General features: G+C 36.8%; 14 protein-coding genes across 14 annotated transcripts; 4 read left to right on the top strand and 10 right to left on the bottom strand.

Annotated features, from left to right (window-relative positions):
- Nucleotides 1-44: 44 nt before the first annotated feature.
- SOCG_04522 (membrane transporter) lies at nt 45-4,046 on the bottom strand. Its single transcript, XM_013162268.1, has 2 exons — nt 3,922-4,046; nt 45-3,871 (listed from the first exon to the last, which is right to left on the bottom strand). The coding sequence occupies exon 2, from the start codon at nt 1,760-1,762 to the stop codon at nt 332-334; it is 1,431 nt and encodes a 476-aa protein (XP_013017722.1). The 5' UTR covers nt 1,763-3,871; nt 3,922-4,046; the 3' UTR covers nt 45-331.
- Nucleotides 1,492-5,395, top strand: SOCG_04521 (oligosaccharyltransferase epsilon subunit). The gene is made up of 2 exons (XM_013162267.1): nt 1,492-4,395; nt 4,468-5,395. The coding sequence occupies exons 1-2, from the start codon at nt 4,100-4,102 to the stop codon at nt 4,532-4,534; spliced, it is 363 nt and encodes a 120-aa protein (XP_013017721.1). The 5' UTR covers nt 1,492-4,099; the 3' UTR covers nt 4,535-5,395.
- On the bottom strand, nt 4,645-8,564 carry SOCG_04520 (cell polarity factor Rax2). Its single transcript, XM_013162266.1, has one exon. The coding sequence runs from the start codon at nt 8,270-8,272 to the stop codon at nt 4,811-4,813; it is 3,462 nt and encodes a 1,153-aa protein (XP_013017720.1). The 5' UTR covers nt 8,273-8,564; the 3' UTR covers nt 4,645-4,810.
- Nucleotides 8,565-8,703: 139 nt separating this feature from the next.
- SOCG_04519 (40S ribosomal protein S13) lies at nt 8,704-9,540 on the bottom strand. The gene is made up of 4 exons (XM_013162265.1): nt 9,293-9,540; nt 9,147-9,179; nt 9,036-9,082; nt 8,704-8,952 (listed from the first exon to the last, which is right to left on the bottom strand). Exons 1-4 carry the CDS (start codon nt 9,492-9,494, stop codon nt 8,779-8,781), a joined length of 456 nt encoding a protein of 151 aa, XP_013017719.1. The 5' UTR covers nt 9,495-9,540; the 3' UTR covers nt 8,704-8,778.
- A 78-nt stretch (nt 9,541-9,618) lies between these two features.
- SOCG_04518 (two-component GAP Cdc16) lies at nt 9,619-10,875 on the bottom strand (the record flags this gene model as incomplete). The annotated part of the gene is made up of 4 exons (XM_013162264.1): nt 9,619-9,790; nt 9,978-10,125; nt 10,218-10,308; nt 10,375-10,875. 4 exons carry the CDS (start codon nt 10,873-10,875, stop codon nt 9,619-9,621), a joined length of 912 nt encoding a protein of 303 aa, XP_013017718.1.
- A 1,010-nt stretch (nt 10,876-11,885) lies between these two features.
- Nucleotides 11,886-12,437, top strand: SOCG_04517 (NuA4 histone acetyltransferase complex subunit; the record flags this gene model as incomplete). The annotated part of the gene is made up of 2 exons (XM_013162263.1): nt 11,886-11,918; nt 12,048-12,437. The coding sequence occupies 2 exons, from the start codon at nt 11,886-11,888 to the stop codon at nt 12,435-12,437; spliced, it is 423 nt and encodes a 140-aa protein (XP_013017717.1).
- A 308-nt stretch (nt 12,438-12,745) lies between these two features.
- Nucleotides 12,746-14,092, bottom strand: SOCG_04516 (ARP2/3 actin-organizing complex subunit Arc34). Its single transcript, XM_013162262.1, has 2 exons — nt 13,987-14,092; nt 12,746-13,945 (listed from the first exon to the last, which is right to left on the bottom strand). Exons 1-2 carry the CDS (start codon nt 14,046-14,048, stop codon nt 13,048-13,050), a joined length of 960 nt encoding a protein of 319 aa, XP_013017716.1. The 5' UTR covers nt 14,049-14,092; the 3' UTR covers nt 12,746-13,047.
- Nucleotides 14,093-14,295: 203 nt separating this feature from the next.
- Nucleotides 14,296-15,428, bottom strand: SOCG_04515 (pyridoxine-pyridoxal-pyridoxamine kinase; the record flags this gene model as incomplete). Its single annotated transcript, XM_013162261.1, has 5 exons — nt 14,296-14,776; nt 14,823-14,940; nt 15,003-15,191; nt 15,241-15,349; nt 15,390-15,428. The coding sequence occupies 5 exons, from the start codon at nt 15,426-15,428 to the stop codon at nt 14,296-14,298; spliced, it is 936 nt and encodes a 311-aa protein (XP_013017715.1).
- Nucleotides 15,429-17,447: 2,019 nt separating this feature from the next.
- Nucleotides 17,448-19,598, top strand: SOCG_04514 (autophagy associated protein Atg24). Its single transcript, XM_013162260.1, has 3 exons — nt 17,448-18,232; nt 18,290-18,425; nt 18,483-19,598. Exons 1-3 carry the CDS (start codon nt 18,101-18,103, stop codon nt 19,418-19,420), a joined length of 1,206 nt encoding a protein of 401 aa, XP_013017714.1. The 5' UTR covers nt 17,448-18,100; the 3' UTR covers nt 19,421-19,598.
- A 90-nt stretch (nt 19,599-19,688) lies between these two features.
- On the bottom strand, nt 19,689-21,983 carry SOCG_04513 (DUF726 family protein; the record flags this gene model as incomplete). The annotated part of the gene is made up of 1 exon (XM_013162259.1): nt 19,689-21,983. One exon carries the CDS (start codon nt 21,981-21,983, stop codon nt 19,689-19,691), a length of 2,295 nt encoding a protein of 764 aa, XP_013017713.1.
- A 280-nt stretch (nt 21,984-22,263) lies between these two features.
- Nucleotides 22,264-23,839, bottom strand: SOCG_04512 (RNA-binding protein; the record flags this gene model as incomplete). Its single annotated transcript, XM_013162258.1, has 3 exons — nt 23,192-23,839; nt 22,576-23,071; nt 22,264-22,401 (listed from the first exon to the last, which is right to left on the bottom strand). The coding sequence occupies exons 1-3, from the start codon at nt 23,425-23,427 to the stop codon at nt 22,264-22,266; spliced, it is 870 nt and encodes a 289-aa protein (XP_013017712.1). The 5' UTR covers nt 23,428-23,839.
- A 24-nt stretch (nt 23,840-23,863) lies between these two features.
- SOCG_04511 (GTPase Ypt5) lies at nt 23,864-26,263 on the top strand. Its single transcript, XM_013162257.1, has 7 exons — nt 23,864-24,066; nt 24,133-24,172; nt 24,231-24,254; nt 24,321-24,381; nt 24,431-24,477; nt 24,540-24,586; nt 24,641-26,263. The coding sequence occupies exons 1-7, from the start codon at nt 23,986-23,988 to the stop codon at nt 24,974-24,976; spliced, it is 636 nt and encodes a 211-aa protein (XP_013017711.1). The 5' UTR covers nt 23,864-23,985; the 3' UTR covers nt 24,977-26,263.
- On the bottom strand, nt 25,278-26,454 carry SOCG_04510 (uncharacterized protein; the record flags this gene model as incomplete). The annotated part of the gene is made up of 2 exons (XM_013162256.1): nt 26,253-26,454; nt 25,278-26,191 (listed from the first exon to the last, which is right to left on the bottom strand). Exons 1-2 carry the CDS (start codon nt 26,350-26,352, stop codon nt 25,278-25,280), a joined length of 1,014 nt encoding a protein of 337 aa, XP_013017710.1. The 5' UTR covers nt 26,353-26,454.
- A 45-nt stretch (nt 26,455-26,499) lies between these two features.
- SOCG_04509 (meiotically up-regulated 169 protein) lies at nt 26,500-26,826 on the bottom strand (the record flags this gene model as incomplete). Its single annotated transcript, XM_013162255.1, has 1 exon — nt 26,500-26,826. The coding sequence occupies one exon, from the start codon at nt 26,824-26,826 to the stop codon at nt 26,500-26,502; it is 327 nt and encodes a 108-aa protein (XP_013017709.1).
- Between the last annotated feature and the right edge of the window lie 646 nt (nt 26,827-27,472).

The raw sequence follows: 27,472 nt of genomic DNA, 5'->3' as shown, positions 1-27,472 counted from the left end.
CTTATACATGTTCAGGTAACAACAAGTCACAGCAAAAAGATTTGTTTACACGAAGAAAATACAATTGGAATCTGTTTTCAAACATATGGTAAAATAGCACGATCAGAGTAGTTTTGTAAACTGATTGTCGTTTTGACATTAAAAAGAATGCTTCGTTGTCGGCAATTTTCCTTAGCAAAGGTCTATGAAAAATATGAAACGGTTTTTATCATTCTTAAAAAAGAAACATAAAAATAAAAAAAAAATTACAAAAGTCATAATAATAGAATAAATATACGATAAACATGAAAAATCGTAGATTTAGAAATCATCTTTTTGAGAAGAAGCAAGATTACAAGGAGCTTTCAAGTTCTTTCTTCTTGTCGCTATTAAAGGAACTAGAATTCGAATTTTGAGGATAATCAAACCCTTCAATGACAAGTGGAGGTTTGGAAAAGTCATCTTCAGGAAGAGAGGGGCTGTTTCCACAAAGTACTGTTATACTGAGCTGAGAAACGGACAGTACGATCATAAGTACAAGATAAATGATAGCTTGATTTCTAAAAGAAACGCCAGCAGCGTCGATACCAAAGGAAACACAAAGGCCAGCAGCAGTAGTACCCTTATACAAACCAGCGTAGCTGGCATACATAGTCGGATCATTCACCACAAGTGAAACGCACCATTGTAAAGAAATGACACATGTGCTGTACTGGGCTCCCATAAGCATGTAAAGAACGATGGCCTTGCCGTAACCTGGGTCACTCCAATCAAGGTTGGGCGAGGTTTGATGGAGATCAATTTTGTTTTTTATAATCCAGCTTAGTTCTCCACTAAACGTAACAATGAGAATAACTGCCTGGATAGAGAGTCCAAAAAGACCACGATTTATACGCCGAAAGCGTTTTGTGTCCAAGATGGCCGTTAGCAAATGAGGAAGAAAGAGCTGAATACACCAATACAAAACGTTGTTTAGTGACCGCGTTCGCAATGAAAAGTAGTAGGAGTTTAAATGAGTCTGCCAGGGTACGGTACTTTGAGATGCGAAAGCGGCCGGTAGGAGTGCTAATAAACGCCAATCTTTAGCGGCGGTGAGGAGGCCTTTAAACTCTTGCAGGAACTTTGTTTCTTTTGGTGGAAGAGCACTAGATCCGTCAGATTTTTTCACGCTAGATGGATCCTTCATCAAAAAGGTAGCTAGAAGGACCGCCATGAACATAATGACGATAAAAATAATATATACTGCTCCAGGAACACCGTTACTTTTTGAACGATAATTAAGTCCAAAGGCAATAAAGGATCCAACCGTGCTACCAAGAGCGAGTATACTCCATTGTATGGAAATGAATTGAGATTTTTGATGGAGACACGAATAAGCAAGACCTACGTATGCAGCTGCAGACCAAAGAAAAGCGGCTGCTACACCCAAATAAGCGCCTGTGAAAATTGTAAATCCCTGCTTTCCAGTGCGATCATAATACCAAAGACCGCTGATATAAATAGGATAGCCCGTAGCTCCAATGGCCAAAGCCCACCGTGGACCCACAAATTTTAAAAGAGGTCCGCCGCACCATCCAAACACAGAATACAATGCATACAGTAGGGTGTTGGTAACGTCTGCAAGATGAAATGCAGAAGGGTGACCGCCTCCGGCACCTAAACCAGTAACTGCGAGATATATACCAGGGCAACAAAAAAGAATGCAAGAAGCAATAAAATTTTGAAATTGGCCAGTTAGAATGAAGCCGCAGTTTGCATTCTTGAGTGAACGCCGCAAATTCATGTTCGTTCAATTCAACACACAAAAAGTTATGGAATAAAAGGGAAAATTTGAATAAAACCAAGAAAAAATAATAAATTCAAATGATAGGGACGTGCGGTCAATCTACAATTCTTACAACGAAGTTCCTGGGTTTCAAAGACGAGGCACTTTTTTGACTTTCTTTGTTGGGCTATAGAAGATAACATACTAGAACAAACAGGAAGATACCATTTATAAGTGTATTCGTACAATCTTCTAAAGCTCTTATCAATCACTTCATTACCAAGTTTCACAAGGTTCTTTGGTGATTCTTGGCCGGTCTGTGATAGTTCTCAATATCATCCATTAAAAGCGAATTACTACATCGTTTCCCGAAATGTTATTATGAGGTTTTTGATATAGGTCCAATTATCTCTAAGTATACGTATCTTGCCTTTATTATTTCATGCCCATGGTGGAGCAGGTTTGCTAATTCTATCATCTGGCTGAACAGAATGAACTTGAAAAAGGAAAACTCAAAAGGAAGAGAGAAAATAATATTAATGGAATAATAGATCGCCATTTATTGATGAGAGTCCTTCGAAACAAGGATTTGCATTTCTTTTTCGAACCTTCCCTATCAAAATAGTTCGGATTACTTGTGATGCAAGGTAATGCTCAAGAAACGTCTTGGTAAAGGAAGGTATGGAAAGGTACTCAATAACTGTATTCTTTATATCATGGAAACAGCGATGTTAACCGCAATTTCATTCCTTGAACGTCTTTACAGGAAAAAACATTTGGGTGCGTTGTCGTTGATATTCCATCGTCTGAAGAGACCTGTCAAACAAATAAACTATTTCCACTATATCGAAAAAGGACTGATTCTATTTGAAATTCACCGTTAAGGAATGAACAAGTCTGTTCCTCTCTCCCAACCAGATAGGAACATATAACTTTAGACGAATAGATGTTGTAAGGACATAAAGTGAACTCATCTGAAGAAAACCTTTTTCAAATGGAACCATTCAGAAAAACTCATTTTTGCTCATGCTTGGCTTCGGTTTAGGTACTTGAAGTTTCAATTCAGAGGAATTCTTGTTTATCTATGCGATCATATTCAACCATGAGCTATATTCTTTAGGATGGTATTTTTGTTATTAACTATTAACTCTTGTATATACTTGGTAAATTGAAGAAGGAACGAACAAACACGGTCCACTTTATAATAATTTTTGAATTTGCAATCAGGGTAGAGAGAGTCATTGAGAGGCAGTTGGACTTTAACACTTCAGTTTCAATTATTCGAAGATTTTGACTTGGCTACATTGTGAAAATGGTTCAATAAAGCTGGAATCCATAGTTACTATTCCTTGGGTTGAGGATACGAAGGAAAAATAGTGTCACTTATTATTCCTTTCTCCAGGATTGGTTGAATTTTGTCTTTCGAATACTGTTTAAATTGATTACATTATCTGGTCGTTTCAATATCACATTCTAGAAGACACTTCTCTTATGGCGACGAAATGCATTTTAAGAATATATTTGGAACCAAAACGGCGCTCAGCACAGTTCAGTTTATTAGGAACTTATTTCATGAATAAAGGTAAATAAGCGTAAAGAAATGCTGAGAAACATTCCCATCTTAAATACTATAATCATTTTCCCAAAGAGAAGCATTTTTCGTTTCTGTTCCACTGTGTACTCCCGGAATTGGATAAATGGATGCCCTTATATTTAAATATGAGCTTTGGACTTTACTTTTCAAATTGTATTTCATCATTCAGTTCAGTTGACTATATATCGTTCAGCTAGAATGGACAAGAAAAGTCAATACTCTTATAATTGACAAGAAAGATGGTATGCTTTGCTTCTAGAGTCATGACTTGGGTTATTTGTCAATTATACTTGCTTCTAATGTGTCGATGCTGGTCGTCTTCATAGATTCTGAATCTTTTAAAAGAAAACAGGAACATATAAAGCTAAAGAAGAAATATTTACTGCTTTTTTTTCGTATATTCTTTGTAAACGAAAGATGTTAATTAACATACCTGGCTCATCTTACCTAGCCCAAGATTTTATCGTCCAAGAGAAACGAAGATTTATTTAAATGGAAATAACAAAAGCAATAAGAGTATTTTATTACACATCCTATAAAAGGTAAGCATGTATCAATACAACCTAGGAACAGAATGATATACCATTTCTCAGCTCATTACAGTCATTTCATAAGCATTGAAAATTCTTATTTTTAATTAAAAATCAAAAAACTATATAATAACTTTTTAGCTCTTTTTGAAATTCGGTTTCTCTTTTGTTTCATACGTACCTTCCGTACATGCTGCTTCCTCTACCAACTTCTTACTCCACAAAGTCAAAATGGCACCAAAAGCAACGAACGCTTCTTCTCTAGATGCTTTCTTTTCCTCATACAACAAAAACACTAACTCCTCATTAAAAACCATTGATTCTTTCTTGGGTTTTCTTGTTGTCCTCGGCGGATTGCAATTCCTCTATGCTATTCTCGTAGGAACGTACCCTTTCAATTCTTTTCTTTCTGGATTTATCAGTTGTGTAGGTCAATTTGTTATCACCGTAGGTTTTCGTATGAGTTTGACCTCTCAAGATGAAAACGGTGTAAAGTCCAAATGGTCTCCTTTCTCCTCTAATAAACGGTAAGTAAAACTTTTCAGCCTGAAATTTCTATATCCCAAGCTTTCTTCTCGTTTTCTAACCTGCTTTCTTAGTGCTTTCTTGGAATTTTGCTTCTCGAGTATAGTCCTTCATTTCTTTGCTGTCAATTTCCTTGGTTAAAATCAACAAGCGTAATATAACTTTCTTAAATGAAAGGTTTGACGTCCAACGAATTTGTTTGCTATGGTTATCGGATGCGTACACTACTATCTCTGTAAAAAGACAAATTTAATGTAATGAAATACTTTCTATTATCATCTCATGAACTAGAACTGTCAAAAAAAGTTTTTATGAATAAAAAGAGCGAATGAGTTTTAGAAAAGAACGACTCATAGGTATAAACAAAAAAGAACCCTAAAAAGGGAATTATAGGTGCTTAATAACGGATTCATGGAATTATGAATCCTCCAATTTGATGTAATTTGCGTAATCACTAATCGCTAATGATTGTGGTTTCAAAAAACTGAAGACTGTCTCATATAAAGAGGCCACGGACATGATAAAAAACATTACACCCATGCTGAGACACAAGCTGATGATTACGATATGGCGAGTACTTCGTACACCTTTGTTTGATTCCAGAGGATGCCCTTTTCGAATGGCCCGTGATGGTGAATTTTGTACAACAACGTCATGGACGCATCCTACATTACCGTTATGATCGACAGCTGTCAACAATGGAGACCAAGTATTGTTGACCAAGTAAGCAGAAGAAACCTTTGTTTGGTCCTTTAAAGTGACCAGCCCTGACGCAACAATAACAGGTCCATTCACAGGGATGTCAGGAAATATATTTGCATTGAGTATATTCAAAGACTTTATATCGGATTGGCCTAATAAAAGTCCTTCCGATATATCTTTTCTTCCAGTTCCGTCTAGACGTATTAAGTAAGAATCGATGGATTGATTATTGTATCCATAAAGAAGAAATGAAGACGTATTGAGAGATTTATTACTCGATAATGTAGCCGCGCATTGTACAGGACCTGTAATTGAATTGTTTTTCAAAAAAGGTAACATATTACGAGACTCAATATCGTAAGTCATCAAAAACTCCCTTCTTCCATTTGCAAACGTAAAGTCTCCTCCAACTAAAACCTTTCTGTAATCATCATCCATATAAACCATGGTGTTAACTATACCATGACTATAATCAAAATGCAATTGCTGCCATGATTTTTGAGCAATATTTAAATGACACAGTCCCTGACAATCATTATCAATAACACTTATATTTCCTCCAAAAAGAGCGAAGGAGTGTTGGGTATCATAAGACGGTAAAATGCTATTGATCTTACCCCGAAGCTTCATTAAATGACTCGAATTTACGAATGTATTAGCAGTAGTATTGTAAACGCAATAATGATCATTCTCAAGGTATGGATCCTTATTGTCACCATATGAAATGTAGAGTTCGTCCGCGACAGACGTAATCTTTGAAATTATTTCCTTCGATTCCATAATTCGTTTCAGGGATGGAGTTCCTGTCTTATTGAGTACGTAAATATCAGAAGATGGATTGCTTTGAACGCTTTTATTCAGAGCCGCTACGACAACCATCGAGTTATTTGGAAAGTAATCCGTAATTGACTGAAGGTGTAAGTCTGGCGGAATATATTGTAAATAAGAAGGAACAAAAGAATTGACAGCTTTAGACGTCGAAAAATACATAGCATTATTTGTTGAGTGATCCGCAAGAGCTTTAAGCTTTCCCAAAGCTATGCATGAGTCATTCTTTATGCCAATACTCTGGATATTTCCAGAAAAATACGTACTCAAATCAGTATTTTTCACCCAGCTTTGCGATGAAGGATCCCATAATGCATATCCATCGACGGGTATTGCATAGTTTTCTATGCTATAGATAGCTGTGAAATTTCCCAAAAAAGAAACGTAGGTTACTGGTATACCAGACTTAAAAAGAGTTGTACTGCGTATATGTTCGACTGCCCCATTCGTGCCAAAGCCAAGAGGTTGCCAGGCACCGCTATTAAATTTAGCGACATTATTTAAGACTTGGCTTTTGTCGTTAAGAGACCCAAATAATCCCGAAACATATGTAACACCATCATAGTCAAGTATATCCGTAACCGATCCGTCCATGCCTTGACCGGGAAACGACATTGGAACTCCGGATGAATTTATATATAATAGATTTTTACCATATTTAGAATTAAAATCTCCACCAATACATAAGCCTAAAGAACAACTTCGAACCGCATTCACAGAACTGCTTGATAAATCCTCAAGCGTGAAAAGGCTGCTATTAGGTTTCATCAAGTTATTTGAACTAGAAAACGAGATAACTGAAAACCCATTTGTATTATTATCCCAAATGTTTTCTTGACAACGAAGAGAGTGTGCCACCAAGCTATGGTTTTCAGAAGGTAGAATTTCTACGTAAGGACGAAAGGATGAAGATGAACCTTGCAGAAAGCCACTGTATATCTTAACATATTGATCATTTAAGTACCGCTGAGAGATGACTGTTTCAAATGGAGAAGTGTCCGCAGTATAATAAACTTTGACAACAGCATCATGCCGATTCGAGCAAGTGTCGTCGTAACGACAGCCAGGAATCATTAACTCCAACGAAGCATTTAATGAATAGATTATATTTGGTATAAATGCAGCCGAAACATTCTCTGTAGAAGGCTGTGAAGTCCAATAAGGCATAGATGCATTTTTTGACGAAAGTTCCCAATTTCCGGTGTGTTTAGAAAAAGAATTATATCCAGGAATATGGCAAGCATGCTGGTTGAAGGAATCTTCAAAGTAAGCAATGGCGTCTTTTTGAAAAAACTGGATCCCCCGCACAGCAACTAAATCACTACTAGGAGCCTCATTAAAAAGATGCACATTTACTTGCCAGGAAGTCCAACCTTCAGGAAAGTAAAAGTCTTGGTACTCGTTTGATGAATTTAAGGGGCAATTCATAGTACACTTTTCGAAACCAGAAGTTGTTTTGTATGTCAAAGGTAGAACAGAGTCATTATATGGATCAGTCAAATGAAATGAGGTAGCTGAAGAGGAAGCGTTTTTATTGATGAGAATCCGAACGGAATATAATTCTGTTTGATAAAGCGTCCAAGCATTAAGAGATACAGAATTGGAATTAGATATATCCCAAATATATAACGAAGTATCCGAGTAACAAGACATATCCATTAGAGAAGTACTATGAGACTTTTCTGATAGTGGGTCAAGAGATCGAAAGCCAAACTTAGCTAATTGAACATCTCTTGTGGGCATAAAGGGTGTACTATGAGTAAAATCTCCCTGCACGGAAATTTCATTAGTTGCTGTTGGTGAAACGGAATAGACATTGCCATCGAATGAGTACATATATTCAGCAGTAGGCAAATCATCAGTTAGGTTCCAGCGATAGAGTTCAGTAATGTTGCTAGATGAGTTTGATGCATTGGTTAAACCATATAGAAAGGGGGAGTAATTGTTACAAAAAATAGAATGCAGACGAGAAGAAATTGAGGAATTATCACGGGAAAGGAGCTCATGGGATGTGTTGGAAAATAATTCATGGACTGTCAAAATGGTTTCCGATCGATCAAAAATGGGTACATAGACTTTATTAGTATTGGGAATTGTAGTAAAGCAATGATCATTCAAAGAAGGAAGCGGAAAATACAACGGATTCCATGATCCATTTTTGTACTGTTTGTAAAGCTGATATGAGGCATTAGAAGAAAAAATAGGTTGTGATAAATAATTGAATCCCGAGAAAGGGCCCAAGAAGGAAACATCAAAAGAAAGAACTGGAGAAACACAACAAAGTAAATATAAAATGACAAAAATAAAAAACTGGATATGCAATTGAAATCGTAAATTTATAATTCCCATAATAACCAAACAATTAAAAGAACGACTGAAGAAAAGTTATCGAAACCAGATCTTCATTATATCGCAGCTTCGCGAGTATAACTCACATAAAACTCAACTTCTACAGAAGAATGTAATAAAATAAATCCAAAAAGCGGTAGATAAATAAGGGCTAATACCCCGTTAGAGCGTCAATATCCTTGACAAAACCTCTGGTAGTCGTTAACGGCAGAAGTGATTCCCCTCTACTGTTTACATGTTTACGAATCGAAAGATTTCGATATTTCTATAACATTTGGACAGTCAGTGATATATTGATCTAGGCTACAGATGGTTGCCATTCATGCTATTTACAAATTGCTTTTATATTGCAACTATTTTTTTTTTTCATACTCGTGTACAAATCATTACAATTACAACTACACAGCTTACAGTCTCACTTCACTAAGTTTTTATGATAACAATCTTATTTTCAAGCCCAAAAGCAAATTTCAACCAAGAATTCACTTTGCCGTTGTCTGACAAGCTTAAGCAACCAAAGCAGAAGCAGTGGCAGACTCGTACTTCCAGGTAGGAGGAAGAGCACCAGCCTTGCGGTAGTAACGAGCAAGACGGTGAATACGAGACTCGATGAGAATCAAACGGAACTTGGAGTCCTTGTCCTTACGGTTACGCTCCAAGTGCTTACGAACGGTAACGGCCTACCGTTGTTAGTATAAAAACTAATCAAACAATTGCAACTACAAATCAAGCAGTTGCAAAAAACTTTGTGTGATTAACTTACCTTCTTGATAAGATTGTAGAGATCCTCGGGGAGCTCGGGAGCAAGACCTATCACTCTGTCAGCACACAAAACCAAACAGAGGCATATTAAACTATGTAATTAAGGGCATACCATTAGCCTTCAAGATACGCATGATCTTTTGACCTAAGAAAAGTTAGCATTTAGTTCCCAAATCGAGTTACTTGGTAATTCAGAGATACTGAAAATTTTTCATCGCAATTTTTTGACTCCGAATACCAACCAATTATTAAACATACCAGTAATGAAGCGAACTTGAGGGATTCCGTGAGAGTCACGAAGAGTCACACCAATTTGAGAAGGGGACATACCCTTCTTGGAGAACTTGACGATTTGATCGACAACAGATTCGGCATCAGCCTTGCACCAGGCAGGGGGAGAGCGAACGTAGGGCAAAGCAGAGGATGCCATACCCTTTCCATTACTGTGCATACGACCCATTTTGATTTAATTTGTTGTTTTTTGGTTGAGGTGCAACGCGAGTGAGAGGTGGTGCTTAAAGAAACTCATGCGCTCCTTTTTTCCTTGTGAATACCGTCGTGACTGGTTTCTCCCTTACCCTAACCTAACGTCGAAACGGTTCCAAACGGTCGATCACTATACCTGCTTCCGGATCCCAGGGATGGCGCGCTAATAGATTATAAAGCTCCTGTGGTATTTTGGTTATAAGGACAATGGTGAGCCCCGTTATTTTTTCAGCGTCTAGATCCGGAAAAGTACGTAATAGATGCATTGGGCTAATTTGTTAGCAAGTGTAAAAGACGATAACGAACTGCAGTGATCAGTAGTGGAAAAAAACAGTAAGATGGAGGAAAGTTGTGTATGAAATGAAGACGAATAGGGGTTTGTTTTTGTTTCCTTGAGCAGATTTATGTTAAGGTGATATGCTACATTCCAAGATCACTGAGTTTTTTATTTCCATACCTTGAATGGTTGAGCAATTGGTCACGAAATAAAAGCAGCTGTGCAATAACACAGAGGATATTAAGATGTGTTCCGTAAGCAAACAAAAAATCCCAAATTGCTAACGCTTCTGTAAGAGGCGCTGTGCATGCGCTAAGTGTGAGGATGGCTAGAAAGTTAGTAGACAGAACGTAAACAGTTTGAAGAGAATCATATTCTTTTCTAAATGAGGCCGACTTGTCTTCATTCAAATTCACATACAAGGCAAAGCATACAGTTTGGCGGTTAAACCTTTAGATAAAAGATGAGAGTAAAGAGGATAATCAACCGTTTCGAGACATTTATCAAGAAGCTATTCTTAGTTAGTATATATGCATTTCCTTTAAACCTTTAGAATTGAAAATTTCAATCCACGTACCTTGGCTCCTCTATGGACGCCATCGATGTTGGGCAAGACGTATTGAGGACACTCACGTTGCAAGAGTCTATCCAAATGATGAAATGCTTGGCTTTCACTTTTGCAAACGTATAGAAAAGGAGAAGCTAGTACGTTCATGCCCTGGACATAGATGGCACCTCGTTTCCAAACATAGGCATTTAATACACGGGATAAGGAAGCTTGGGATACACGGGCGTGGAACCTTGTCTCAACGACCAATGTTCTAGAAACATCATTTTGGATTTTCTGAGCCATGGGAGAAGGACCTTGGCGAACATAGTGAATATACTCATCCGCACTACGAGGGGGAGAGTTCAACAAAACGCTCCAAATATAAGGACGCACATGAGAAATTCCATCTATATCAGATTCAATTTTGTCTAGCATCACCTCATATCGCAGTCGAGAAACACATTCTGATTGTTCTTCTTTTGATTTTGGCAATAAACGAAGGAGACGTTTCGTATCTATAGCAGGCATATAGAAAGTATAAATAGGAGGAATGTTAAAATAGAATTAATGATTGAAATGTTTTCATATATAAAAAAGGGCAGATATGCTGTATTCTGGTTCTGAAAGTTAATATCAATGCATTGGATGAGAGGAAGAAAGGATGCAAATGTCCCATGCCTAGCTGGATAAGATTTACAAGAAAACTTCTTGTGTGAATATTTTAAAATGTGTAACAGTTATAAAACTTGTATTAGCACCCGTTTTCTTTTGTTTCTGATTGTCCATACAATGTTCTGCATCATATTGCTTGTCCTTTTACAAGTGTTGTTCATACGAGCTACATATTTTATTTAAAATATAGAATAAAATTATAATGATTGTTTCTTACTTCTTGTAAACTTTGCGTTCCCTAGTCACGAAACAACTCGCAAATCAAGCTAGGTTACTCACAGAGAGGATCGTAGGAAGCCTATAAAGTTTCATCGTTTGCTAAAAGATTTTCAATAAAAACTTGGTTTTTCTCATTTTTTTGGCAATCTTTGGTCTCCGTTATATACAGGCTCGGCGTAATAGGAAGCAACTCAGAATGGCCATGCGCGACTGCTCGTGATGGATATAAGGAAGGATGAAGAGATTCAATTTCTTTCTCTAAGCCCTATCCATGCTCATAAGTTGATTCCATTATGAACATCACAGATTTGAGAATGACCAGGGTTCGATGAACAGACGTTTTCGGAAATGCGGACTGCGAAGTTTTAGAGAATTGAATTTCAAGAGGAAATACGATTCTTATTCAAATCACATTACGCTTCTATGAATACATTTTAGCAAAAAATAAAAACATACTTAAATGGTCTTACTACGATATCATACTCTTTTCTTCAAGAGAAGTACTTCAAGACACCAACGAAACTGCATAAGAAGGGGAAAGGGAGCTCAGAGAACTAGATTCCTTATAAAATTTGTTTAAAGTGTTAATTTAGGCATCAAATCTTAATTTGAAAGTTAGCGAAGGCGGTGTCAAACATTGTTCAGCAATGTCTGATTCCAATATAAAAGTCAACAAGTCTGTACGTAAATATACCAGCAATGTTCTTTCACAAGTTATTTACGGATAAAATCAAAGACATTTGGTTGTTATTCTGAAAGTCGTCCATAGCACGTTTCCTTCTTTGAAAACTAACCAAGAAAACATGTAGGAAGAGATAGCAAATCCCTCCTATTATGAAAGTTGTAAAAAGGAATTGCATGAGATGCTTGAAAAGCGTCAAGATCTGGAGACTTCCTTGATGGATATTGAAGACTCCTTGTATCAGCTAGAGGGAAACTATCTTGAAAAGACATCCGGGACAGGAAATATCATCCGTGGCTTCGATGGATTACTGAAAGCCACTGGATCAAATTTACGTCGTCGCTCAGAATATGTAGAGTCAGATCGCTTATTCTCCCTTTCTTCTCTTACCAGTCCTAATGCTCGTTCTGTAAACTACGATCTAGATGATTCAACAGAAACCAGCAGGAGGAGAAAACGTAAATATGAGTCGAATGCGGCAGACAATCGTCGCCGACTTTCTTTTCGTGAAATGTAGAGTTGCTTATCCTGTTTTACGGTCAACACTTGCAGGCAGGCGTTTTGGACTTGAACAAATGTATTTATCAACCGATAATGAAAAGAGAATAATAGGGTTTTTTTATGGTTCATTATAATGTTAAAACGGGTTATTCGAATAGTCTTTACAGTATTGAATTTTTGACAACTCCTCTTTTCCCTTTGTGAATATAAGCAGTTTAAATGAAGCAAGATTTTCGTCTTGACGGCATGCCATGTACATATACTTTTCTCTGCAAGAAAGCAAGTATTTAAGAAACGATTTTAATACACAATTCTACACGTCATGCTCAATCACGATTGATTCAAATGAAATGTAAGAATAACTTGGATTAATTTTAATCTATCAGCGCACTCTACAATCAACGGCTAAAAGAATAATTCATTAGAAAGATAGAATCCAGCTATATAACACATAAGCGCATAATCAAAATTCGTGGAAAGATAAACTATAACGTAGTAGAAGCTTTTCAACTTACGAGTTTTTCTTGACCTGTTTCCTTAAGGATAACAGGATATTACAAAAAGCGATGCATAATCCTTTTCATCAGCAAATAGAAAAAGACTGCATGGATAGTTGTCATCCATATTTATGCATGCATAAAGGATCGACCGCTGGCAGTTTTTCTTTCCATTTCCACATCAGGCTTAGCACGGTTCAGGACTTTTTGAAAATCGGCAACACGCTTGCGCATGCGCTGATGCATATAAGCCTTAGATGCCTTGATGTGATAATGCAATGTATTGCGGAAAATCTGAATGTGCGATATGCAGTCCTCCCGGACTTGAGGGGTGAAATGACGCTCAAACAAAACAAAGGTTACGAATCCGGTATCATCGTGCTCGTTTTGAATTCCACAAACATCACGGATTTCCAAAGGAGGGTCACGGTAAGAGAACAACACTTGTGGTGCAGTTTGGATAGAAGGACGGCGACGGGCGTCTACGAATTCTTGTAAAAATACTTTACCAAAAATTCTATCTGCTTCTTCCAAAAACCTGGTGGAAAAGACCACGGTGACCCGATCGTGTTCAGGCCATAAGAAAATCATTTCTTCATCACGGTAATGGATAGCCATATGATTTTCAGCAACCGACTTCTTGTTTACCAAAACAGTGCTTTCAGGATCTTTCTTTACTACTTCAGCCAATTCAGCTTGCTTAGCAAACGCACCATGGAATGGAGCTGCAAGAGCATTTCGTTTTAATAAAGAAGCGGAAATAATCAGTTGTTCTCTTTCTTCTTGGGTAGAAGGTAACTGCTCCAAGTCAATAACGATACTGAAGTTGTATCCATTCTCTACAGGGTTGTGAACGTAAGGACCGTAGATTTGGTTGAGAAGATCCAGAGTGCCGTAATTAACCAATTCGGAGAAACATTTCATATACAAACTGATTAAAATTTTCGTTTTCGACTCGGGAGTTGAGATATGAAAGGTCACTCCGTCAAAATCTGTGACAACCTGATCAATTGACGACGGATTCGCACTAAAGGGTTAGCTTCCATTATAATTTAATTTTTCGCTTACGTTTGAAACCGTTCAGTCAGAATATCGTGAATGAATCTGTTGTTATAGTCTAATGATAGCATGGCGGATGAAGCTGGGTTAGTCTTGGTTGTTATGGGAAGTCATTACAACTTAATAGATGAGATGACACGTAACAAGAAGAGGAAAGTGAAAATTCATATAATGAATGTTTAAATATATATATATATATATATTTACTTTTACTTTTTGATTAAATGTTGCTCAAATATTAAAATAGGAAATATGTTGTACGTATAAAGATCAAGAGAGTAGAAGTGAATAGAGATCGTCTTTTGAAAAATATAGTTCTTATAAAGCGTTTTCAGATCTATTGAAATAAATACCAGTTAACGGAAATGAGGGAGAAAGGATGCTGCGTTGACTTTTTACGATCGAAAGCTCCGAATGTGCTGGATGATGTTCTTTCATACTCAAAGATTCAACATGAGAAGCAGTTCGTTGTACTACTTCATGAACAGAGCTTAAAGAAGTTTCTACTGCTTTTTTGAAAGGATCCGGATCTTCTTTAAAATCATTGGAAGCGATATGGGCTGCGAGCAAAGCTGTTAACAGATCTCCTGTTCCGCAGAAGAATCCTTCGATGAATGGGATCTTCACATAGAATGGCTTTGAGCCAACTGAAGAAGAAAAACAATAGAGGTTCCGGTTATTTCCCTCTATTGCCAAGAATGAGGAAATTACTACATGTTGAATATGATAGGTCTTGTGCAAAACCTGAATACAATCATAGGCAGACTCTAATGAGTTTACTGGCATTTCTGTCAGAACTCTATACAACTGTTAGATTATCAAGGAAAAGAAATGGAATACCATACTCGGCTTCAAACCCATTAGGTGTAATTAGATCCGCGTAAGGCAACATGGAACGATATAAAGGAAGTATTGCTTCTTCGACATAAAGTTTTCCATTGTCTCCCAAGACTGGATCTAGCACTAAAGATAAAGAAATTTAGTATAGGAAAATTCATCATAAACGTAAAGGTGATAGATCATACCCCAAATGACATTCGGGCTTTTCTCTTTTACAAGTTTCGCGATCTCAAAAATAGTTTTTACGCATTCTTTTCCTCTTGAATAGCCTGTCAAAAGACAATTGTATCCATTTGGATTAGCAAGGCTTATGCCCTGGTATAAGTCCATAATATTAGAGGCATCTAACGTTCTTCCTTTAACAATTGGGTAGCCTTAGGAGGGTTAGATTTCTTGTAGAACGACGTTTCCGTAAGAGCGTACCTGCATGGTTTGACAATTCTACGGTAGGTATAACATCCACATCCCAACCCAAAAGTTGCAAGGGAAATGTAGCAGAACGATTACCAACATAACCGTGACAAACCGATGACTTTTTAGTTAGATCTTTATATCCAAACTCTACAATTTACCTGGATGGCCAAAATGCGTTTCGTTTCTAGTAGACTCATGAACTTTTTAATAAGTACAAAGAAAACGTTTGGTTAAGTGTAGCCACCTGTCGATTGCAAACCGAAGATCAAGCCCTTTTCAATCTTACATTTTAACTATTTTTATTAAAAACCAATACTTATTTTAAAAATACGGATTTATTCATGAAGTGCTACTCTTGGATGGAATCAAAATTCCCACTTACTGCTGTCGTAATACTCAGAAATACCGGATTGATGGATGTCGAAGAAACATAAAACATATTCATATTTTGTGACGACATTTATTTGGGAGTGCTCCAAAATTCATTGTTTTATTCCTTTCAACCTTTGTTGAAAGGTACCGGAAAAGACACAGGAAAGAGCTACATTCATGAATGGAGCTATTTCTTTTTTTTCTCGCTTTCTTCAAACTATTCTGGCAATTTTTGGAATTTTCTTATGACTGGGAAATGTTTTTATACTCTCCGTTTACTATATAGGATTTCTATGACTCGTCGGATTCATTCGCGCTTGTAAAAATCTTTTATCTATCAATTGAATCTTCTTTTACCTTAGAAGAGTGTTTACTAGCTTGATATTGTACTTAAAACGAGAGCTTCTTCATAAGGAAAACTCCGTTTACGCGTTCATTTTCAATCCTCATAAATGGTCTTTTTTTTTAAAAGATGAATAAACCGGAGTATTCTTTTTAATATTTTTTGAGAATGAGTTTAAAAGTACTCTTGTTGCAAATCTGTCTATTATCATATTGTATCAATGCAATGGATGGCAGTAGGTGACTTGAAGACGAAATAAACGTACTTGTCTCTTCATCGTTATAGGAAAGCATGCTACTGCTTGTATCCATCATCAACTTTCATGCTTTCCAAGTAGAAGCTACCAAATAAACAGCTACTTTGGTACGGTTGGACTGATATCTTATTCTTCAAGATCCTTGTTGCTAGGTTCATACGAAATGATCACTTTACTGACTATTGTTCAGAGCTATTTTCGTTTTTTATTCATGTAAATCCATGATCTTTCTTTCCAGTGTATTGTTCCGGAGTTTTCTTATAGTACAAACATTTTTACGTTCATCTAGCAGCTCTATCTTTAACGAATATATTGCAGAAATGATTTATTATTAATCTTGTTATCCTAAATTTTTCACTACCTTTCTAAGATTGTAAGGAAGATGCTCTCTAACAGAATAATTCAACGCCTAACTCTTACTTCGTTCATTGCAAATAAAAGCAGATCAACTTGATCCCAATTGTTTCAAATTTTTTATGAAATTTTTTTATAAAACAGAAATACGAAGTCGCAACAATTGATATCCTACATGTTTATATATTTATGTAAACAAACCGACCACTTACGTATTCATTTGTTTACATTTACGTATACGAAAATTCCCTTTGTTTACATTTTGCATTTTGGTCTATGAAAGAAGAAAGGAATTCATTAAAGATGGAATATAAAGCTTTTTAATAAAATATAAAAAAAAATAAAGAGAAATTACATTTTTCACTTGGTTATTCAAATTCTGATGGCAAGTTCATAACTTCTGAGACTGAAGTATTTACACATTAAAAATCAGCGAATTTGCGTAGTCCATACCAAACGCGATACAAATTTCTTTTATTTTTCAAAAATTTTTCTTCTTGAAATTGAAGAACTTATTTTTTCTCGCAAAGGTGTGTAGCTTCAATAGATCGAATAGCTTTTTCCTTAAGAAACTTGCTTCATTGAAGAAATCTGATGCAAAATATTTAGATAGTAGTTAAATTTTTTAAAAAAAACAATTTATTCAGCTGTCAACTACGGTTCAAAGAAGCCTTAAAACTAGGCTTCCCTTAGCAGTATTTAGAAACCCTTTAAAAACGAAAACACAGACCAACGGTAAACTGTAGCAATTAAACTATTTTAATTGAAAAAAAGAAGGAAGGAAAGCTGTACAACTTTTGCATATTCAATTGTCTCATTTAACGAACAAGACTCACAAATGTCGATGAATCAATTGAACCATAAATTCGAAGTCGCATCAAGCCTACCACAGTCTTCCTGTAGAGGAAATTTCTAAGTGTATTTAGTACATAATTATATACAATATACCAACAGATGCTCTTATACTAGTACTGTTGGCATTCATTCCATCCAACAACTCTGACACTTCAACCACCACATACATTCAAGAAAAAGGAATTTATCGAAAAACCAACTTTTCTTTATTTAAGGATTTACAGAATCCTGTTGATTCTAAATTCTTTTCGACGCCCTCAGCCTGCTCGAACACTCCTCTCATCTATCGCATATACCACGGGAAACTAGAACCAACCTCGCATCCAACGCTATCTCTAAACAAGCATAAGTTTGGCATTCTCTGTGAACAAAACAAGCTAATTTTACTAAAATCCTGTATCAACACATCCTGAACCGCATGTACATTTCCTAACAACGGTTAATCCTCATAAACTACACGAATCGTAACTTCTGCTTCCTGACAAGTTACGGCTAGGCATTCGACTTTTTTCTTCATCTTGCAGCTTTTGAAGGAACAGTGACCTTTTGTTGTCTCATTAGGAGTTTCTTTCTCTCTTCCCTTTGAATACGTTTGTGATAAGTACCCTCGTTAGCGGCCTTTATAACACCTTGTCGAAGTAAATAGTTTTGGAATCTCATATTCCTATCATTTTGATTTGCCGTCTTCTATGTTAAGCTCTACTAATTCAGAGAATCCTGCTCCAATCTCAACTTCCTTTTTAGAATGTTCCGTAACAGAACCTAGAAAGGAGCTGCAAGGTTCACGCGATGCACATGTTTCTTATCTAATAATTACAAAGGTAAATTTTATTTCATTTTATGAATCCTTGCAATGGAATACTAACAATGATATGAAGACGAATTCACCCCTATTCACACGACCAGAATGTAAAGTACGACGCCGATTTTCTGATTTTGTCAAGCTTCAGGAAATATTATCTCGTTTAAATGAAGATTGTGTTGTTCCACCACTGCCTGCTAAACATAAACTAGGTATGTGTTGTAAACGTGTTTTCCATCATTTCGCCCTTTTGCCTAACAACTTTTTAGAATACATAAAAGGAAATCGATTTTCTGATAACTTTATATATAGGAGGGCCAGTCTTTTAAATCGCTACATCACCCGTTGCGCTTTTCATCCAGTTTTACATCGCTCTCCTCACTTCATTGCCTTTTTAGAGAATCCAAACTGGAACAACTATGTTCGCTATTTCATTCAGCCAAAATTAAACACTACATCGAAGTTGGATGAGTTTTCTGACTCATTACTAAACGCCTTCTCAAAGCTTAAGGAAGAGCCTACTGAATTTGATATCCAGCGGGATCACGTGCAACAGTTCATGTTGGGTATCTCTAACCTCGAAACTTCCATTCAAAGAATTGTTCGTCTTGAGAAAACTCTTGAAACTGACTACGAAGATGTTTCTGCCCAGTTTGATCGACTGGCTTCATTAGACCAAACACTCGAAATTCCCGTCGAATCCATACATCAAGCTCTTCAAAAAACAGGTGAAGAGTACTCATTTTTAATTGAAAAGCTAACTCTTTTACTTGATACAATCAAGGATGTTCAGTCTTATGCCCAGTCTCTCAAGGAGCTATTGAAACGCCGTGACCAAAAGCAGCAGGATGTGGAGGCTTTGCAGGAATATTCGTCAAAACTATCTTTAGAAAGAGATAAAATATCATCCGGGGGTTCTAACGGATTTAGCTTTTCTAAAACGTTTGATGATTTGCGTGGAGTTGATCACAATGATTCTCGGCTGAAGCGATTAGAGCAGGTTCAGTCAGAACTACAAGCTGTGGAGCAGGCTATTCAAGAAGCATCGATTGTACACGAAGCATTTAATCAACGTGTTCGGGAGGAGTCAAAACTCTTTGATAACGTCCGTCAAAGCGAAATGCTTAGTGCGATAAACGATTACGCAAACGTCCATGTCGAATTTTTTACGAACATTAGGGAGCTATGGCTTCACGCCAAACAATGATATAGATTGATGTCTTTTTATTTCTTTTTGTCATGTTGGATTAAGTACAATAAGTATTTGACTGATTTGACCTTTCGAACTATTTATTTAATGATGATGCCACATTTTTTTTTTTTTTTTTCCAATCGCATAATAACTTATGAATTTTAGATTATACATAAAGTTTTAGTTAATGCACATTACAATTTCATTATTAAACTAGATTATCGTGACAATCATATTAGATAACAGAAGCTTCGAATTAAAATATTATGGGATTCCAGTCTCCCTAAGGTTTCGAAGATGAACCGCTTTTTTTTTTAGATTTTTTAAGGCTGCGATAAATAGAAGTATTCTCTGGTGTATATTTGCGTCCTTTGGCTTTCATAGTACGGGCAATCAGTTCTTGTTGCTTTTTTTGACACTCTTCCGCTTCAACTTCATGTAGTAACTCAGATTGTCGCTCTTGCAAAGATTCCGGTATTGGTTCCTGCACTAGATCCGGTTCTTCATTAAGTAACTCAAATCCAATTATAGATAACAGCTCCGGCATTACTTCCCGGTAAGCTAAATGACCTGGAACTATATCAGTAACATCAATGTTTTCCATGCCAGGAATATCGTCAATACTCCTCAATCCAGCAACACGTCCTATTCCACCTGAAGTAGCACGGAACAGATAACCAAGAATCCAGTCATTTTTCTTAAAGCCATTCACAAAACGTCCAGCTACGACTGAACTGGCTTTTAGCCAAGAAGAACGCTTAAAGATTACAGGAGTACCAAAGAGATACACGTTTTCCACCACACTAAACTCTTTTTTCTTTTCTAATTCTCTCAGACAGTAATATATCACGCGAGCACCCAGTGAATAGCCTACCAGTGTTACCGGTCTGACTCCTAAGTATCTATAGCACAATAAATCGGCGAGTAACTGACCAGTGGATTTAGCTCGATCCAAAGAGTTATTCCAAGGATTATCTATTAAATAACTCAGTTTGGTTAAAATTAACGGTACTTGCATAGCACCCATCAATGATACCAGTACTGTGGAACCCAACACTTGTTGCAATGACTGAGTCACGACTTCGGTAGCTAAAATGTTCATCGTCTGACCAGCAGACGCAAGCACTTCTGGTTCCCAGAGGACGGAAAACACGTCACCTACAATTGGATCAAGAGAAGAGAAGGACAAGCGCACATCATCTTCTTTACCTGACATCCATCCAGACACAGTAACAACAACATTAGACCGTCCGTTGGCATGTAGTGGCCGAAACTCAAAAGTTTTGACATCTGCTTTTCGACGTGCCATTCCGGTGGTTCCCAGATGCGTTCCTGACAAAACACCTCCGACTGTAATTAAGGCCGCGCTTCCTCCGCCGGCCAAGAAACCAGAGGATGCGACACCACTCAAACCAACAGTAGTAAATGCAGCTCCTATGCCAGCAGAAATAAAGGGAGCTAGCAGACCAGATGAGAGACCAATGACTAGACCTCCACCGACACCTGCCAAACCCATCAAGACATATTTGCGACGCTTTGAAAACTTTTTACGAAACTTAACGACAGCTTCACTGTTTGAGCTTGATCCCATGTCTAATTCATTTACATGATCAGTTTCAATGGTCTCAATTATATATTTCTCAAACTTTGTAATTTCCAACGAGTCCAAACCCAATACTTTGCCCACATAGTGTAAAAGAACTCGTGAACGAGCATCATAGATAGATTTGGATATTAACACAAGGAAAAGATCGCAAATTACAGTCCATCGAACGTCAATTCGTACTTCTTCAGATGACTCAATGTCTGATAAACCAGTTTCATCAATCAAGTCCTCATCTTCCAAAATATCTGAAGCTGACGTTACATGATTTGACGAGATAAGAATTTTGGCAAGGTCTTGTAATGAGACAGAATGTCGCTGCAGGTTTTCAATCATCTTTCGTTCTTCTTTAGTAATCCCTAAATGTTCATATAAGTTTTCCGTAACCTTGTCAGCCCAAACAATAATATTTTCAAGTGCACTTTTGCATTCGCCTCGATACCAAGAAAAAGACGTTAGTCGAGCGACATTATCTACCATCACCAATATTGCTAATCTGCATACGCCAGCGTATGCCATTTTTTCTGATTCAGTCAGAATACCACCAGTAAAACCCATTTGATTCTCCATATTTAACTCATCCTGATTATTGTCATTCATATTGAGTACCTTCATAGCATTGCCATCAAGCTGATGCTTTTGATCTTCGTTTTCATCTCGATAAACGCGCGTATATTGAGCATCTGTAGACAACTCTTGATTAATATTTTCACCTGCCTGACATGAGAAGCCACTCAGTGGATCTTCGTCTTCCAACGCAGACTTGGAGCTCGTAATCACTTCCATTGGTTGCCATGTGTCATTCATTGTTGAAAGAGAATCATTGAACTCACAATCCATATGAAGTATTTCATCTTTTCTTTCTTTAAATGGAAAAGCTTCATCCTCGTTTGCTACTTCCGACAGATGTAATTGATTTGATATAGAATGCGTACCATCCATAGAACTAGTCTGTTTTGATGAGAAGTTTGCCATTTAACATGTCAACATTGACCAAAGGATATATATTTTATGCTCTTTGCTTTAAATAGCGAAAAAAAGTTCAAATTCAAACATTCCAGGTTGGAGATTGTGTGTCTTGCAGTAGTGGCTTGTAGAAGAAACATGCAAGTACGAGGAATCTTAGACGATATCAGCATACTAAGAATAAAGAAAAAGGAAGACAGAAAAAAAAGAAAACAATCTGTTATTATATTTTTCAAAAATAAATTATTCTAAGAGGCTTTCATTACCCTTTAACATTTCCTATCCTGAATCAGTCATGGTCGTCTTCGTAAACACCGGGACAGTTCGTTTCCAAATCCTCCAAATTATCGTAACTGAATCCACAGTAGAGACAGTAAAAGTATTTTCTTCGAAGATAAAGTAAAACTGTACTCAACTTTTCCAGCTCCTAGCAAATAACGTTAGCAATAGTTAACGAAAAATCATCTTCAGACGTAGAATAATAATCATTCATTTTTGAAAACCGACAGCAAGAAGCAGTCGTCGCAGATTATGACAGTATAGGTCCATCTTTATAGTGTTTTATATGTTCTTCACAAACGAGAATTCTAGGCTGACTTACCGTTAGGGATTCAAAATAATGAAATTCTTTATCCATTTTAGTGGGCTCTGATTCCAATTGTTCAGGGACATCTGATCCTGATGCAGTTTCCAATTGGGCGAGCGGGACGCGGCTAGCAAGACGTTTTCGTTTAACTCTTTCCTCTAAATCCTGTTCTTTTCTTAATAGTAAGGAACGATAATATGGATGCGCCTTTTCAGCTGTCATTTCCAACCCGGATTTTTCAAGTTCATTGGTCTCTAGTTTTTCGAGAACACGTTGAGCAGAAGAGCACTGATTCGCCAATTTCTTCTCTAAATATTCCTTTGATTTCTCAGTCGAAAATTCGTTGATCGATTTCGTTTGTTTTTCTATATCGAGACGTTCTTCCTTTATGATGTCCTCTAATCGTCGTTTCTTGTCATTTTCGTAACCAATACCACCCTTGTCTTGCTTTTTTTCAACATATAAAGGCTCCTCTTCTTCTTTTTCTTCCACACCCAATGCTGAACCGGACCTATATCATTGGTATTAGCTGGTATGTCTCTAGTAATAAAATGCATGTCATAGGACATTTGTACGGGTAGAGAGTGAAAACGCACATCCAAATAATCCCCTCCCCGTCCAGTAAACTTACTTGTAACCCATTTTTTTCATCATTTCTAGAGCCTTTTTCGAACCCGCAGATCTTTCAGATACGGACTCTGAAATTGCCTTTTTAAAGTTTTCATATTCTAATGTCTTTTGACTTGGTTGGAAACCTCGTTCTTTCGATTCTACATCTCGCTTTTCCTCGTTGCTCAGCAACGTTGAAGGAGCAGAATCAAACTTCATAGACATGTAGTCTTCAACGTCAGATTCTGAAGATGTCATTCTCTAGTAGATCCTCTTGGAATTGGATTCCTTCGTTTACAGGGTTGTACTGTGCTGAGATGTTTGGAAAGCCTTAAAAAGTGTTGTATACAACTCAATCTTTATCTGACTTGTCAAAAGAAAGTTCCTTTCGTTAAATAGGACCTAAGTGTTTAGAAATTGTTTTTATACGTTTTGGGGATAAGATACTGCATGTACTACCAAATTAGTGAATGACCTGTTGGTTCTATGTATATTTCAACCAAAGTCTACCCTTTGTATTTGTTCAATCCTCTCCTGAAAGAAAGAAAATAGCAATTCTTTTATACTTTTCCTGTCATATACTCCATTCGCGTTTTTCACCAAAAACTACGTCTTCATCTATTTTTTGTTTACTAACGTTGCATTGTCGTTTGCTTTAGTCACGATAAAGGAATGTGGTCGGATTCCGTATTCTCCTAAGCGAACCTGATTTGAGACGCCTCGGCGTATACGAACTTGCCATCTACCATCATCTTAATTTATTTCAAGGATTGTTTATTTTCCATCAATTGTTAGTTCTACTGAGTGAATTTCAAGATGGCTAGTAATCCAGTGCCTAAAAATGTCGTTACTGTGAACCAAAAGCTTGTGCTTTTAGGTGATTCCGCTGTTGGAAAAGTATGTTTCTTGTAAATAAGGATTCCTTAATATATCTGAACGATCGCTTACAGTATTTGCGTACAGAGTAGTCTCGTTCTTCGTTTCGTAAAAGATCAATTCGATGGTATGAATAAGCACTTGTATCAGAAGTAAAATAATACGATTCTAACTCAATGTTATAGATTACAGAGAAAGCACTATTGGAGGTAGATATTTTTGACGAGAGTTTCGTCGGCAATATCAGAATTATGTTGCTAACTAGAAATTTACAGCTGCCTTCTTAACTCAAACTGTTCCCATAGACGACAGTACATCTGTAAAGCTTGAGATTTGGTATGGAGTATTTGTTTTCTGGTTTTCATGAATACTAACGCATTTACAGGGATACTGCTGGTCAGGAACGCTATAAATCCTTAGCCCCTATGTATTGTATGTATATATACATATAAATGAATGCACTCTTGAAAATCTGCTAACAAAACGAATTTTAGATCGCAATGCTAATTGTGCAATCGTGGTCTATGATATTACTCAAGCTGTAAGTAATTCAAAGATATCTCTTGAATGACGTTGACTGACTTGTGGATATTAGTCTTCTTTGGAAAAAGCAAAATCATGGATTAAAGAATTACAGCGCCAAGCTCCAGAGGGAATTATTATCGCATTAGCCGGAAACAAGCTAGATCTTGCTCACGAGCGTAGAGCTGTTGAGAAATCAGATGCTGAAGCCTATGCTGCTGAAGCCAATTTGTTGTTCTTTGAGACTTCCGCCAAAACTGCTGAAAATGTAAACGAGCTATTTACAACAATTTCTAAAAAGTTACCTCTTGAAGACAAGCTTAATCAGGCAAGAGGAAACGCTCCTCGAGGTGTGAATCTTTCAGAATCTTGGCCAAATCCACCATCTGGCGGCACATGCGCATGCTAGGATGAACGAAATTACTAATATATGCGATTTTTATGTCAAAACTTATTTGTTCCTAAATTTATATTTCGATGTTTGATATGAATTTGCTCCTATGATCACACATTCACTCCTACCCTACCGGCTTCTATACCATGAAGCTATTTGCTATTAGTTATCTTATTTGTGATTGTGGTAACAAAATATGTATTTCTTTTTATCAATGCAACTTTAATGTACATAGCAATGAATATTACATGTCTGACGGAAACCAGTTTATACCGGTACCATTGGGAACGAGCATCCTCGCTCTATCAGGAGTGTATTAACCCTCCTTTTTACTTTGAATCTTGATGTTTCCTTTTTCTTTTCGATGTTTAGCTATCCTAATCCAGTCTTTATAAAATGTAAGGAAGGCATTCTCCGAATCCGTTTTCTCTAGCGAAGTTTGAGCAGACGGTTGACTTCGTCGCTTTTTAACTCTTCTCAAGCGCTCATTTTCTTTTACGTAGTCTTCATAAATTGTTGTAAGCTCATTTTGAATACCAAGATCAAAGTTGTAATCTGATATCGGTCGTCGCAGATATCGTAGCTCATGCTGCGACATGTCTAAACTTTTCTCAAAATTAAGCGGCGTATTTGTAATGATAGAATTTTCAGCTTCTTTTGAAAATTTCGGATTAATATTCCGAGTTTCATGGCTTCTCTCAGTCTTTTGATTATATAAAGATGGAAATATCTCAAGCTCCTCTACTTCTGCTAGGTCGTCTTCCGAGTCTTCTTGAGCATCAAACAACTCTATAGTATCTGGCGGCTTCGATTTACTTTCACCGTCAGAGATATGACCGTCAGGAATTTCAACAAATCTTTGGATTGGAGTTCCTTGTTGGTCTTGGATATGTCCTGACCTCTCACGTTGTGTTTCAACTGATGAAACTATTCGAGAAAAATCTATTTCTGGTTGTGAAATAGAAGTCGTTGTATCATTAGGTTTTTTTTGTTGATCAATTTTTCTTATTAGTTCGTTTTCACTTAGAACAGAAGCAGAAACAGGTTCTACTTCGGCTAGCCTTTCAAGATCTTGCTGGTCCAGATGTGTCAATAGGGGGATATTTGTATTGAGATTCGGAGAAGATGACCAAGAGTAGAATTCTACCCCCTCTTCTTCTTTAATTTGGGTATTGTCGGGAGAGTTTTCTTCAATTTGTTTGGTAACGCAGACATCAATATTAGTATTCGCTAAAAGTAGTTAGCGGCTTTCAGTTTCATAAATTGTTATTAATACATATAACTTGCATACCGTTTTCAGTATTTAAAAGTCTTGATTGCTCATCGGAAATGAGGCATTGTGAAAGATCTAAACTGTTCATTGTTTTCCATCGAAAACAATCTGAAGCCATTTTAGTCGGTTTTTGAATAGCTTTCTGTAGTTAAAGAAAAGTTAGAAAAAGAGAAACTTTGTATGAATATCGCATTACCGGAAGAAAGAGTGTCCCAAGCCTTTGAACATTTCCTAAAATTGTAATTAGAAGTTGATCCAAAGTTTTTCAGAATTCATCTATACCATTAATAGCTTGCTTTCTGAGGGCGTAAAGGACTGAGTGTTCATAATGTTCATTAAGTTCATTTGCAAGAGCAAAAAGGTACGGAGAGCATAATAGCGAACGAAAGAGCGGTGAAGAGATGATGGGTTTCGGCTCTCCGAATATAACACCTTCGCAACTAAAAAAATTAAACGATTCAATGTAGAGCCATGGAAATAAATACGAGTCTTGTGATATAAGATGAATTGAGAAATACCCTAGGGAGAAAATACCACCTTTAAGAGAAGTAAGTCTTTTTTCTGTAAATCTATAATTTTTGTCAGATTCCATCGTCGTCAACTTCAGAAAACTTACCTTGACAAATGTTGAATACACTCGGGGGAAAATTCAACCTCAATATAATGTCTAGTATCCGATAATCTCGCATGAATGGTAGGTTCATATGTCAAATACTAGTTTCCAATATTAATAAAAAAGTCCATAATGGTAGAAGCACGTTTTATAAGCTTAAAAGGTTATCATACTTCAGATATTTGTAAGGGACGGCTTTTGAATTCATACGTAGGAAGAGTGTCAGCATCTTTCAAAGTATCCAATAGCCATGATTCCAACCAAGGGTTTAATATATTAGACATATTACCCTAATCATGCGCACTCGAGATTCTCACTGAAACAAACAGTTCGCTTTCTAAATCCGAAATCGTTAAGTCTTTTTAAGGTTCCAAATGAATAATTTTCAAATTAATTGCATTCTATAGAAAAATACAGATAGGAAGACGTTTGCTTGCTTCAAGAAAATAAAAACGGTCCTTGCCCGTTGGTAGGCTGTTTTGGCTTAAATTTTCTGTTAATTTTGACGACAGTGCAAAAATAAGAAACCTTTAATCTAATTAAAAATGAAATAGTGTACAAGGATCTCTCGTTTCGTCCAAAAGATCAAGACGAACAGCAAGTGGTTCTCTCCAAATTGACAGAC

Source organism: Schizosaccharomyces octosporus (genome assembly GCF_000150505.1).
Source record: "Schizosaccharomyces octosporus yFS286 unplaced genomic scaffold supercont6.1, whole genome shotgun sequence".
Taxonomy (NCBI): Eukaryota; Fungi; Ascomycota; class Schizosaccharomycetes; order Schizosaccharomycetales; family Schizosaccharomycetaceae; genus Schizosaccharomyces; species Schizosaccharomyces octosporus.
Note: the sequence above shows the minus strand (reverse complement) of the source record. Positions and strands in the feature narration are given on the sequence as shown.

What these genes read in the sequence shown, in the direction of transcription:
- SOCG_04511 (XM_013162257.1), top strand. Translation starts at nt 23,986, where the DNA reads ATGGCTAGTAATCCAGTGCCTAAAAATGTCGTTACTGTGAACCAAAAG. An exon ending in CGTAAAAGATCAATTCGATG is followed by an intron (nt 24,173 to 24,230) that starts GTATGAATAAGC and finishes TCAATGTTATAG; the next exon opens with ATTACAGAGAAAGCACTATT. An exon ending in TCTATGATATTACTCAAGCT is followed by an intron (nt 24,587 to 24,640) that starts GTAAGTAATTCA and finishes TGTGGATATTAG; the next exon opens with TCTTCTTTGGAAAAAGCAAA.
- SOCG_04520 (XM_013162266.1), bottom strand. Translation starts at nt 8,272, where the DNA reads ATGGGAATTATAAATTTACGATTTCAATTGCATATCCAGTTTTTTATT.
- SOCG_04514 (XM_013162260.1), top strand. Translation starts at nt 18,101, where the DNA reads ATGTTAAGCTCTACTAATTCAGAGAATCCTGCTCCAATCTCAACTTCC. An exon ending in CTTATCTAATAATTACAAAG is followed by an intron (nt 18,233 to 18,289) that starts GTAAATTTTATT and finishes AATGATATGAAG; the next exon opens with ACGAATTCACCCCTATTCAC. An exon ending in GCCTGCTAAACATAAACTAG is followed by an intron (nt 18,426 to 18,482) that starts GTATGTGTTGTA and finishes ACAACTTTTTAG; the next exon opens with AATACATAAAAGGAAATCGA.
- SOCG_04522 (XM_013162268.1), bottom strand. Translation starts at nt 1,762, where the DNA reads ATGAATTTGCGGCGTTCACTCAAGAATGCAAACTGCGGCTTCATTCTA.
- SOCG_04519 (XM_013162265.1), bottom strand. Translation starts at nt 9,494, where the DNA reads ATGGGTCGTATGCACAGTAATGGAAAGGGTATGGCATCCTCTGCTTTG. An exon ending in TCAAGTTCGCTTCATTACTG is followed by an intron (nt 9,180 to 9,292) that starts GTATGTTTAATA and finishes AACTTTTCTTAG; the next exon opens with GTCAAAAGATCATGCGTATC. An exon ending in GCGTATCTTGAAGGCTAATG is followed by an intron (nt 9,083 to 9,146) that starts GTATGCCCTTAA and finishes ACAGAGTGATAG; the next exon opens with GTCTTGCTCCCGAGCTCCCC.
- SOCG_04521 (XM_013162267.1), top strand. Translation starts at nt 4,100, where the DNA reads ATGGCACCAAAAGCAACGAACGCTTCTTCTCTAGATGCTTTCTTTTCC. An exon ending in CCTTTCTCCTCTAATAAACG is followed by an intron (nt 4,396 to 4,467) that starts GTAAGTAAAACT and finishes CTGCTTTCTTAG; the next exon opens with TGCTTTCTTGGAATTTTGCT.
- SOCG_04516 (XM_013162262.1), bottom strand. Translation starts at nt 14,048, where the DNA reads ATGCTATCATTAGACTATAACAACAGATTCATTCACGATATTCTGACT. An exon ending in CTGACTGAACGGTTTCAAAC is followed by an intron (nt 13,946 to 13,986) that starts GTAAGCGAAAAA and finishes CTAACCCTTTAG; the next exon opens with TGCGAATCCGTCGTCAATTG.